The following is a 12,998-nucleotide window of genomic DNA, read 5'->3' as shown; positions in this document are numbered from 1 at the left end:
TTCTTCAGAGGGAAAATAAGTAGTTTTGTCATCCATTCTGCTAAAAGAGTAATTTCTCGCAAACATCATAGTACTAAGGGCTAGACACATGGAACTAGGACATCAGCTGCTGCTCCTGCATTCTGTCCTACTGAACAACACAGATTAACAAAAACAGGCTTGCAAAGGAAAGGGTGTAAGTCAGAGATTAGATGGATTTAGATGAGAACCTATAAAATAGTTTTTTAAAAAGACAGGTAGGAAAAGTAGCAGAAATGGAGAAAAGCAGCATCAAGGAATGGATCAAATGTGGATGGGGAGCGAAGCCAAGGACCAGATTGGATATGAGTGAGAATATGGGGGAAGGTTATTATTATTAATTTGCATTTTGGTAGCATCTAGAGACTGAAAAGAGGTATCATAGCTCCACTGAATCAGGCATTGTCCATACACTGATAAAAAGATAGTCTCAACTTCCAGGCACGTACAATCGTGAGGGTTACCAAGGGGAATCTAGTGGGATTGGAGGAACTAGCATAGGAGAGGGAGGGAGGGAGAGAGAGGATAATTTACAAAAAATAAGTATCTATTTCTAATTATGTATCTACTCAAAAACAGACATCTTCCCAGAAAAAAACTAAAACAATTTATTATTATTTTATAAACTCTTTACACATGAAACAATGGGATGGATTCCCCTGGCTTGAAAACAAGCTACCGTTGTTTTTATTCTGTTGTTTTTAGAAGCACTCTAAGAAAGTTACCGGTCAGTGTGAAGGGAAAAGTTATTTTTAAATTGCTCTTAAAAGAACATTTGCTCATTTCTTATGAGCAGATAACCAAGTTTCCTTCATCTTCAGTTCTTCCTTAACTTGATATTTCCAAAATCAGTGTGTTGAACCTTTACAGTCTTTCCAGTTTTGCATGATTTGATACACACAAAACTGAAGGTACAGATACGAGATGAAGAGTGCTCATATATGTGTTTGTTTTACCTGATTGACTTGATTTTGCAGTGATGTTAGAAGCCCTTCTCGTTGCTCATCCTGTCCCTTAAGGCACGTAAGTACCAAAGAAAGGAAAGGCTGCTGACTCAACAGAGACATGCTTTAAAAGAGGCAAAACACAGCATCCATTAGCAAGGTTATTTTGATACTTCTCATAGACAAGGCAGTTACAGTTTTAACCTGTGTTAGTAGATGCTGGTAAATAGTCTAGTGATTTTAACAAAAATTAGCTAACAAATTAAAAATATAACTTTTTCCTAGTGAAAATACAGCTCCAATAAAATTACCATTATAAAGTATTGAAACTGTGTTGAAGTAAGAACTTCAAGATGCAGTCCAATGGTACCATGGGATACATATTTAGATATATTCAGCAGAAACTGATATAAATTTGGAAACATGCAGTAGTACATGAAGGAGAAAAATGCATAAAAAACTTGAGAGTCAGATACATTCAATTCATAGTTATTTTACGTGTTTTAAGTTAGTGTTCCACAACCAGCATGCTATGTGCCACTGCCCTGTGAAACCGACTGTTTTAGATTAAATGGAATGAGGATCTGAACCCCAGCTGATTTAGGGATTTGCAACGCAAAACATGACCAATAAAATTTGCAACAGCAAAAAGTCAGTCTTCCCAACACAGTTCTACTCTCAAAATGCCTTCTGAAATTGCATCCAAACATGGTCAATGGTTGTACCTTTTTTGCTTTTGTCTGTCTCTCTCCTTCTTTGAGGACGATCCCAAATGCTGCCCTTTCTCCAGCTCCTCTCCAGCGGCTTTCAGGACCCTACCCTGAACTGAGGTAGGTAGTTTTGCAATCAAGGGGGCCACCAACCATACGCCTCGCCGTTCAGAAGAGCTAAAAGCAAAATCACAAACTTATTTCATCCAAAAATCTCAATCTATTCTTGACATCATTCTCACTCATTTTAACCAATGCAATGAGACAGATTACACAGTTTTTTCTGGGACAGCGAGCATTTGCCAAGTAGCCACAAAGGTTAAGTTCCAAAACTGTGTGGCTTAGACCAATGTTTACTGTTGAACAAAATGTAAAAAAACTCAGTAAATGTTTCATTAACATTCCCATTTCAAGCACAAAAAGACTTTACAAGTTTAAAAGTTTTCATTTCATTCTATGCATTATTAACCATTCTGTCAGTTTAAAATAATTAAAAATGTGCTACACAAAAATACCTTAGGAATGTCTTTTTACCATTCTGTCTTGTATGACTTGTGTCAGCATTTCCAACAGAGTTTGGATTGAAGAGGCCTATACCAGAGTTAGAAGAGTTATTGTTTAAATCAGCGGATTGCTGAAACACCTCTATTGTCGCCTTTGCAATATTATCCAACAAGCTGTTCATTTCAGCCACAGACCCAGAACCCTACAGTGAAACATAAGTAAACTAGCATATTCATGGTATGTTTGCTCATGGTCTAGGTTCAAATTTTGCATATTTTATTAAATTTAATATTTTATAAGTACATTAAAGGAACTAAATACTTACAGGCTCCTTCATGCACTGTTTGATCATTAGCTGGAGCTCCAACCAAGACTGCCTGAGAGTCCATTGATCTAAGTTCTGAGTAAAATTATTAAAATAAAAAATGTGTGTCACGCTTATAGCAGGTTTTTTTTTTAAACTCTCCTAATTGGAACAATCAAAATAACATCAATGCCGTAGATTATCACAAATCTTTAAATCAATTCAAGGTTCTGTCAGCACAATTATCATCCCTTCACATTCTCCCCAGCTCCAGTATTAACTCATTCATATTTTTTAACCAGTTCAAATTTTCTGATGTTACAAATTGTACTGTGTTCAGACAAAATTATTAAAAACTAAATTCACTGACACAATGTTTTATTGCCAATGCAGACCAAATCACATTCAGCACAATTACACCTAAATATGATTAAATTAGAACACCAACAAGGTTTGATTATAATTATATGTTAGGATGGTTATGGCCAGCATTATGATAACTAACTCAGTTCTCAACCATGGCAAACGTGATATGATTTTCTGGTAAAGATGTGACTGGAGAGGAAGGAGATGGTCAAACAACCCACTAGGTTTGAAATCATTGTGGTAACATAGTAAAAGCAATTCTGGATTCTTCTAAACATTGTTAATGTGCTCTTGGTTTTAGTACCTCCTATTTATATATAGTAATTTAGATACAATGTGAGTTCCTGATCTTATCTATTACACATGACGTTAACATCACAAATGTTCTGCTGCAAAAGTAATCCAGTGGGTCTAGCTTGGAAGTTGTGATTACATGGCTAAAATCATCTGGTTTATTTAGATGGTAAAATATTACCCTTTAGATATCTGGTGACTGTCTGCTTCTTCCAACAGAATGATTCACCCTCTAAGGACCCTAGTCTGGACACATATGAGGTCACAGCATAACTTATTAGGGTGTAGTTACATCCTGCCCACAAACCCTATTTATTCTGACCTCCACGTGGGAATAATTATTTACAGTAAACACTCAAAAGGTGCAACTTCCCTGGCTTTCGGATTATGTCCGAACACCAAAAAGGCTATCAGATGCGTACACTCATATTACAGGTTGCACCTCCCAAAAGCAGGATCCTCTGGTCGAACAGGACTATGGATGTTACCGAAACAGAGAGCCCTGGTCCAGGAAGCTAGTGGGAGGAGAGCCAGCAACTGGAAGCCCTGCCAAGCAGGAGCCCAGCAGTTGGGGAGCCAGCAGCCATGTGCAGGGAAGCCCAGCGAGGCTTGTTTCGCCAGAGCCAGAGCCAGCAACTGCAGAGGTAACAGGGTGGTGGAGGCAGGGGGGCTGGCTGGGGTGGAAGCCAAGCTGGTGAAAGTGAGAGGCAGCAAGCAGGGGGGCTAGAGGCAGAGGACCTTCTCTGGTCCAGCAAATTCCCTAGTTCGGGACCAGTCAGTATGGAGGATGCCAAACAAGGGAGTTGTGACCTGTACTATAATAGTCAAACACTCCTAGAATAGATATAGATGATGAAATGAATAAAGAGAAACTTGGATTTGATTTTGGAGAGTGTGTTTGGACAGAAACATTTGCTGGTCAATAAAAGTACTTGACAGGAAATGATTATCAACCACAACACATAGGGAGAAAGGGAATTCAGAGTTGTCAGCTCTTGTGCTTTCAGATGAGGCTGAAGCCTGACTCACAATGATGTAAGAAGAAGCTCCAGTCTTTGCCTGAATATCAGCCCTGCCTGATTGGCTGTTATTCCCACTTTCTTGACTCTTGTGGAAGAGCAGCCAATCGTGATTGCTGAAGGATGCAGGGAGAGCCCCAGCTCCTGCCCATAGGCACTAAGAGAAAGGGAGGATGAGGAAGGAGCAGGGTGAGGCTATAGCTCAGGGGCTCCTGTTCGCTCCTTCCCACTCCTCTTTTGTGAGCAAAGGGCCACGTCTCGCCTCTGCTTCTCCTTCCTGCAACATCTGGAAAGGAGTGTTTGGGAAGAACCCCTGAAACTGCCTAGCCACAAGGGTGGGGAGAAGAGTGAGAAGGGGGTGAAGAACCCCTGGAACTGCCCCACCCCTCAAGCCTGGGAAGGGACTTAAGATAATAACATTGCAGCTGCTGCCCAGGCATGGGAGGAGAAACCAAGAACTCTAGGAGTTGCATGAGGAGCAGAGTAGGGAGTGGCTGTACAGGTAGTGTAAGGGCTGGAGGCAGTGACATACAACTAATTAATTAAAATTGTAGGGTTTGGAGAGAAGCTGGAAGTACAGCACAAGCAGTCAGTCAGCAAGAGCCCCCTGCAGGAACGGGACAAAATCACCACACTCAGATCTGGGAGCACTGGGCTTGGCAACACTAACCATCTCTCAGAAATGGGGTCATGTGAAGATGGGTAAAAGGCATGATAAAAATGCATTAAAAAAAACCCCTCACAGTTGGAGTGGATCTGTGTTGCCAGTTTTGAACATTTCATGTTGGTAATACTGTGAAGTGCAAGACCCCCACATTGAGTCAATGGAGCTGCTGAATGAGCCTCAAGAGTTAACATCTTAAAGAAGTAAATTTGCAATAATTTTATATTTTATTACCTGAAGTATGCGCTTGACGTGTTGCCTTTGAGTGGTGTCGCCCTCTGTGCATTCTTTAATACCATGAGGGTAACAGATAAGCTGCAGCAGATTCTGTGCTTGCTTGTTTGAAAGAACAGGATCCAATATAAGATCTTTGTCTGTGCATAGCCTCTCAGGTTCTTTCAAGCAATGCTCTCCCACCCATTCCTGAAAACAATCAAACAGCTAAATCGACAATGTAGTTGTCAACACTCATTTTTCACACAAGAATTTTCCACATGCTTATATTCACAAACTGAAACTTAGTTCCACATCAATCTATATATTTGAAATTTCTCTTTATTCAGTAACTTACAACCATTAAAAGAACAATATGCTTTCAATAGTTTTCTAAAGTTTGCTTCCTTAAAACGCTAAAAAGTAGCTTGAAAATTATCTGATATTACCAAATGACAGCCACAAATTGCATGAGCACACTTTACCAGCCAATTCATGAAACATCGCTGGCATTTCTCAGGTAAGACCTGCTATTTCAGCCACCAAAAGGCCTGTTTGAGGTTCAACTGGGAAAAATAGTGTTTATTAAAAAGTCTGGGAGATACTATAGGACAAATTCATCCCCTTTATAGCTTCATCGGCTTTTAAATGGTCAAAGCCTTGCTAATATAAGAGAGAACTCAGATTGAGACACCATAAGAAAAAGATCTATGCTCCATCCTTTAAGTCCGTTTTGCATTCAAACACGTTTAAGCCTTTTACATGACAGATTTTTGTCAAAAAGATTGTTGTTTATAAAGAAAAGCTAGAAGCACTATTTAACAAGTTACCTGCTGGCAGATAGTTCTTAGCACATATCTAGCATATTCACTTAGACTAGCAGTTTCGATGGAAATAGTTTTGCCACATTTCAGAGCCTGTGAAGTGCCCCAAATTTCATCATCATTAAGGTCATCCAATAAACCTCTCATAGTGAAGCCCTCATTCTTCAAAGAGTTAGCACCACTGCTGCCAATTTCTGCATCACCTACACGGCAGAAGCACAGGAACACAAAAGAGGAAGTCTTATCAAAGTTTGGGCGTTTGAATTTGCATATGCAGTTAAGGAGGCCTTTGAAGGTACATCCTAGCTGACAATATAAAAATGAAGTTCGCACATAGCCAAATCAGACAGTAGACAATACAAAGAAACCCAGGTATTAGAAAAATACAGCTTTGAAAAATGTTACTTCCTTTCTTTGCTTCAAATATTTTTTGTTTAAATTAATCTACTTTTTCTGAACTAGGAAGAGTTAATATTAACCAAATCGAGTGAATACACCTTCCCATGCCCAATGAAGAGTATGCATGTGTGCACAGACTTGATTTGGCTATAAAATAAAGGAAAAATTGGGTTACTCACTTTTTTAGGTGTCCCTTTTTCCAAGTCTTCTCTTACTCTGGTTTATTAACTCTCCATAGGTCAAGAGACAAGTTTTGACTGGTGGCCCTCTTAGCCCACCTTACTATGAACTTCTTGACAAGAGAGATTTATTTTCCTGGGAATGGAAAAGGGCAATTCATGCTGAGGGAGCCCTGTCAGAAAGGGCAAACATCCAATAACCTATCCTTTCTAAAATTATCAGCACAAACTTCACCTGAGTATTTAATTTTGGCAGTGGGAGAGGGGACAGACTAAGCAAAGTAAGATCATTCAGGCAAGAAACAGAAGTAGTAAATACTCACACAATGCCCTATGTTGAAATGGCCACTAACAATTTTGAAGAGCTTGAAATGTTAGAGGAAGAGCTATCCCACAAAGCAAGAGTAACTACTATTTTAACAGTGAGAAATAAGCCCCAAATGCTAATTTCACAGCTGTGGTTGGACCTAAGATCATTCAATAGGTAGGAAAATAATTATGTTTCCATCTGTTATGGAAGTTAGTGGAACAACAAATGCATTCGAGAATTCAACAGATACTCATGTGGACAGGAACTGGTATAAGGTCACTCCAGCACTTCTCAAACAACATAATTTGTTCTAAATATAACCTCAACAAACAATCCCAGGAAGTCGAGATGATTCATCCAGTTAAAACACTTGGACGCAGCCACATAAACAAATATTCCATACAACATCCCCATCAAGTCAATCTCTATTTTAAATTGTCACCCCACATATTTGCCCATCTTTCCTTTGCCCTTCATGGTTAATAGTCTCTCTGCTATTACAGTTCAAATAATTTAAAACTGGGAGACCACGTTGTACTTTTTGCCTGTCTCTACAGTGGGATTCTTTCGTCAAAATCTTCCAACCATTGCTGCCACTGCCACAACAGTACCAGTGACAGTGACTGAGAAACTGCTATGGTAGACAGAGTTATAATCAGTCACTGACATTTGTAGTGAAATCATGTCTACACTTGCCCAGAGAAAGTCTGCACAACATGCCATTAAAACATAAGCAGTCCTAGTGACCTGCATAGGCTTGTTCTGTAGCAACCTGCACCAGTGGCAGAAAAAGTGGGACATTTTAGGGGGAAAAAAATGTTCTTGTCTGAAGATCTGTTTCACCACGAAGTTCTCCCAGTCTGCATCACTTCAATGTGAGTCTCCAATAAGCAGTACCCTGAATCTCTCTTTAACAGGATTAAAATGTGCTGTGCTTTTCACTCATCCAAATTAGAGGGCATAGTATGAAAGACTGGCTTGAAAATGAACAGTGCCTTCTTGTGCACAGACAAGATCCCAGCCTGCTGATATACACTTATTTAAGTTATATCAGGCTTGATTCTTCAACTAACTCTGCACAGAGAGATCACTGCATCCAATGGGAGTGGGGAGGAGGGTACTGAAGGCAATATATTCCTGGACTCGTGGAAGTCCTACCCTGGTGGCCACTGCAGGATTAGGAACTAATATGTATGATAAAAAGGGAGACTTGCAAACAGTCAAGACTATAAACAGTTTCTACACCCAGCTTCTCTCTTTTGAGCCTGCAAGGCACAGGTGGTGTAGGTATGTGGCAGAAAATCCCCCTACTCACATTTCTAACATTCTTATAGATCTGACAGACCATAGCAACATTTTAAAATTATAATTCTGTATTAACAGTGATCAGAGAAGAGCACTGCCATGGTGAACATATTTTTAAATGGGCAAAAAGGCAAGAAAATTAAAAAGAAATTTCTTGGAAACAAGAAATCTTGTTAAAAAAAATCACCCGAAACTCACCTAACACAAAACTAAACCAACAATTAAGGGAAAGAATAAGTTAAAACATACAAGGCATTCTCCATGAGATATAGTAGGGTCGCAACATTTGCGAGGGTTCAGCGTACAGGGAAGTGGCAGCTGACAGCACTCCCAGCCCCGGAGCTCTGGGAAACTGCAGCAGCTGCTGACGCTCCTGTCTGGGGCCCCGGGGAAGCAGCGGCTGCAAGCACTCCTGACCAGGGGCCTGGAGCTGCTCGCAAGTAAGTGAATTCGTGAACGTTAAGCTTGCGAATGTGGGGACCTTAACTGTACTTATACAGAATTTACACAGTTCTTCTAAGACGAAACTCTCCTCTCCCTCCCCATGGAAATCAGTGGAAGTCTCTGCCTGACCAATGATCTGAAGATGTGGCTCATTACATTTAGTAAAGATTGATGAGAGATGAAAAAAAGCACATCTGACCTGTGGGGCTTGGGTCCAACTGTGGGAATGCCGCTATAGTCCAATCTACAGTGCCTCAACAATCACCACAACACAGCAGAAAAAAACCAAACAGAACAGGCTTAAAAGCAAAATGAGAAAAATAAAACAAAACATACATAATAGGATCATGACAATGTGGGACCAAATCTGCCTTCCTTGTACATCTACATAGTGTTAAGTTTTATCAAGGCTGGTATTTGCAACTGCGACTCACATACCATTTAAGGGAGACTTAGTCAAGCAGAGGAGGCAATAATTCATTCTGCAGAGAGATGTTAAAAGAATTTGCCTTCTCTGAATCAAACCCAAAACACTGCAGTATGGTTTGTGAACAGACTACCCTGAGTATATTTCTATTGCACTTCACTAGACATCTTTGACTGCGGAAGGGAGGAGGCATGAGATTAAATTTCGTAAAACTGATTTCTGCTCCCAAAAGTAATTTATTAAGCATACAGCCCTATCAGGTATAACATAACTGATGTTTTTTCTCAATAAATTATGTGTAATACTTCAGGAATTAATTTGAAATGTAACAGATTTTTTTAAACATTAGTATTTCATCTTCCAAAATATTACATTTTGAATATTATTAAGGATGGGGTGAAGTGGCATGTGTTAAGGAAATGGATGTTCTAGACCTCTGTACCATATAGCCTTTAACCTACAAAAGTTCCTACAAGTTCGACAGTTTGTATGGCAATGCATAATGCAATCCCTACACTAGTACTTCATTCAAACCACAGCAACACAGAAAAATAAGAATTCTAATCTTACCTTTGCAAATACCAACAGAGTATGGATGTTAGCCACAAGTATATTTTACCTCCACCTCAAGCCATCCGAAATGTAGGTGTAGACCAGATCAGTGTTTCTTCAACTGTGTTCCATGGAACATTGGTGTTCCGTGAACAACTTGCAGATGTGCCATGAGCATACAGAAAAATCCACTGATGGTATATATTTTCTGTTATTAAAACTAGATACAATGTAACTTCTTCATTGCTATGATACCTGATTAAATTATTTCATTTTTGCTGTAAAACTGTTGGTTTGTTTGGTTGGTTGGTTTTTTTTTTTGGTCTGGTAATTTTTTGAAGACAATTTTAATAGGTAGTCCACATAAAAAATATTATTGTTTGGTGTTCCATGGTCCCAAAAAGTTAAAACAACACCGGACTAAAGAATGGCACATAATCGTATAACTATGTTACTTAGACACTGATTTTTTTTAATTGGGATTTCCATATTAGTATAACTGCCTCTTTTGCTGGCGTAATGACTTTTATACCTACAAAAATGCCTGTACTAGGAATGTTCTGTGCTTTAACTATACCAGTATATTTACACTGGGAAAACTTTCCAGAGCAGATCAGTCCATACTTTAGAAATCTCCTGTTAGGATACACTTTTGTCAGCATAACCACATTGTGTCAGCAACAGCTCCAAGTGTAATGTAACGAACTTTTAAGCCCCATTGCCAACTTTACCCACATATCTATTCTGCAGTTACAAATCACTGGATCCAACCACGTTAATTACAGAATCACAGGCACATTCTCCGGTTCCTCAACTAACACCACATATCCCATCATGCGCCAGCAATGCCCACAAACCATGTACATAGGACAAACTGCAAACACCCTTTGGTAAAGAATGAATGGACACAGAGCAGATATCAAAAACCTCCCAACACACAAACCTGTCAGCCAGCACTTTAATGGAATGGGTCATTCTGTTAAAGACCTGAGAGCATGTGTTCCACAGAAAAGAAACTTTAACAACCTTCTACAGAGAAAATGTTCAGAACTAACATTCATATTCTGACACATTAACATGTGGTTTGAACAGGGACAGCAATTACCTACTTTGATGTCTGACCTAACTCTTAACTCCCTGCCCCCCACTCTTCTCATTTGCCAACCTTGATAACAATTTTTCTGATTTGTCAACTTTGATCACAATTTTTCTACCTCTGTGCTTTATATATTGAGTGTTCTGGTAAGGCTATGATCTGAAGAAGTGGGTCAGTCCCACGAAAGCTCATCACCTAATAAATTATTTTGTTAAGAGTTTTACATGACTGTTGTTTTGTTTTGACAGAATACAGACTAACACAGCTTCTTCTCTGTCACTTTTGCCTTGATAGCTTGTTTTCCTCATGAGGGCTGGAATAAACTAGGCTGGCAAAAGCACATCACGTGCTGCATCCACACTGGAAGTACTTTGACAATACAGTATAAAACTGTAGCTATATCAGCAAACCGATTCTAGTGCAGAACTAGACTTAGGCTTAAGAATTGAAGAAGACAGTGGGAGCTCCACTTTGTATGGGGTTGTTTAACAACGGTTCTTTCTAGAATACAAAAATTCAACAGCTGTTAGGATTTACCTGGAGTTCCATACACAAGATTAAGTGAAACTGAAGAGTTGGGTTCAGGATGCTCCCCTTAGAAATGACTTACACATTTTTATAGTAAGTCACGTTAACTTTTATTGTGACTTTCTAAAAGGAAGTGTGTGCAAGAGTCACAACTGTTTAAAGTCAAGTAAGCATGGGGCTGACTCACCAAGGAAAACTTCTGTCTCTTGACCTATGGGGAGAAAGCTACTCATTGGGGTCAAGGAAGCACAGGAAGACTATAAATCTGTCTTCGGTCAGATACATCAATAACTTGGGCTTTCCAATCACAGTACATTTCACAAGAATATGAATTGGTTCTTTCTTTTAGCTAAGTGTTAAACTCAAGATCTTCACCCATGACTCTTTGAGTCATCTTACCAAGCATCAAAATTGCCTTTAAGACAGCAAACACAGCTCCCACTTCAATGCTGTTGTGAGCAGCGGTTAAAAGGTGGCGGTCACAGGAAGAACGAATTCCTGGGAATGACTTCCCTAAGAGTGGAGAAAGAGGTACATGTAATACTATGCTATTCTCTATTAGCAATGACTTCTTCATACAACTGCAACTTTTCTACAGTTCATCAATGACTAATTAATGAGGTAAAGTGCTATTTTGCATCAAGCTGTAGACCCAGCTGTAGTCAATTAAAATTAATGGGGGTAAACAATATGCTAACAGCAAAAATAGGTACAGTCATTTAAATCTAATAAAATAAAGTTGTGATCCTGCCTTTGGGCAAGAACCTTAATTAAGTTTCCCAAACACACAAGTTATTAAGGAAAACAGTCTGTTTTGGTTTCAGCTCCACAAGCTTATGAAATTCCCCCCCAGTTCTCATCCACAATTAGGCTGATTCTGCATCAGTGAAATCAATGGATATTTTTCCACACTTCAGCAGGAGGAGGAATAGGCTCAAAGTCAAGAAATGAGAACATGGAGGTTAAACATATAAGCTTTGCTAGGCCCACTTACGTGTGTATTTTAAGAAAGTCTACAGTATCATCTCAAAATATTGTATTGTGTAAAATGTTAACAAAATCATTGCTTTTGCAGATGCACATTTTTAGAATTTCAAAGACACCAGGAAATTGTAGCAGTAAAAGATTTCTACTTATTTTACTGTCTTTACCAGAACTATACCCAACTATTACACTTAAACTGAACTTTTGTTAAACTTCTTATAACAAAGGCTGGAGTTTCAGATTGACGGGATAATGATTTTAATGTTCAAGTATCCATAAATAATTGACTTCAGCAGTTAAATAGTTTCATCTGCACTACCATTTGGTTTTAAAGGCATTATTTTTCCATATAAATCAGAAGTGTGTGCAGCTGAGGCGCTTAACTATATTTCAGTATGCAATAAAATTCTGATTGCACGTGCACAGTTTAAAAATGAAAATAAAAAATGTAAAGGCAATTATTGCTCAGCTTCTTGGAGACCTTTATATGCCCTAGAAGAATTTTATTCACTGAAGTGGTTTGATTACTTCCTGCCATACCAATCCCTCTTTGGCCTCTGCTCCATTTACCTCATACTGCCTTGCCATTTTCAACTCCAAGTGTGGAAAAGTGTAATTGAAGTATGATGCAGGAGATCTTTACAGAAGTTTCATAATTTACTTGATTTTCTACAGTGAAAAGAACACCCAGCTTGCCAACTTACCCGTTGCCTGGGGAAACAGATAGAGCTGGGGTGTTCTAAAGAGATGAAGCAGAAGACGACATGTCATTCTTGCTCCCGGTTCAGCATCTGGGTCCCCACAGGCTATCGAAAATGGGACACTAATATAAGTCACCTCTCTCAAATCATATACAGAATTCACTGGAAGATCCACAGAACGGTTCTATCTTACAGAACTATATGTCAAAGGCA

General features: G+C 39.1%; 1 protein-coding gene across 1 annotated transcript in view; it reads right to left on the bottom strand.

The window, feature by feature from the left end:
- MED12L (mediator complex subunit 12L) overlaps window positions 1-12,998 on the bottom strand; it is a 295,842-nt gene that overhangs the window by 48,606 nt on the left and 234,238 nt on the right. Inside the window, exons 24-31 of the mRNA XM_075003690.1 lie at window positions 12,789-12,890; window positions 11,500-11,613; window positions 5,867-6,063; window positions 5,058-5,246; window positions 2,502-2,576; window positions 2,188-2,378; window positions 1,688-1,849; window positions 975-1,086 (exon numbers count right to left, since the gene is read on the bottom strand). Coding sequence (XP_074859791.1) covers window positions 975-1,086; window positions 1,688-1,849; window positions 2,188-2,378; window positions 2,502-2,576; window positions 5,058-5,246; window positions 5,867-6,063; window positions 11,500-11,613; window positions 12,789-12,890 — 1,142 coding nt within the window. The remainder of the gene's footprint in view (window positions 1-974; window positions 1,087-1,687; window positions 1,850-2,187; window positions 2,379-2,501; window positions 2,577-5,057; window positions 5,247-5,866; window positions 6,064-11,499; window positions 11,614-12,788; window positions 12,891-12,998) is intronic.

The sequence above is a fragment of the Carettochelys insculpta genome, chromosome 10 (genome assembly GCF_033958435.1).
Source record: "Carettochelys insculpta isolate YL-2023 chromosome 10, ASM3395843v1, whole genome shotgun sequence".
In the NCBI taxonomy this organism is placed as follows: Eukaryota; Metazoa; Chordata; order Testudines; family Carettochelyidae; genus Carettochelys; species Carettochelys insculpta.
This window is presented reverse-complemented; position numbering and strand designations above follow the sequence as displayed.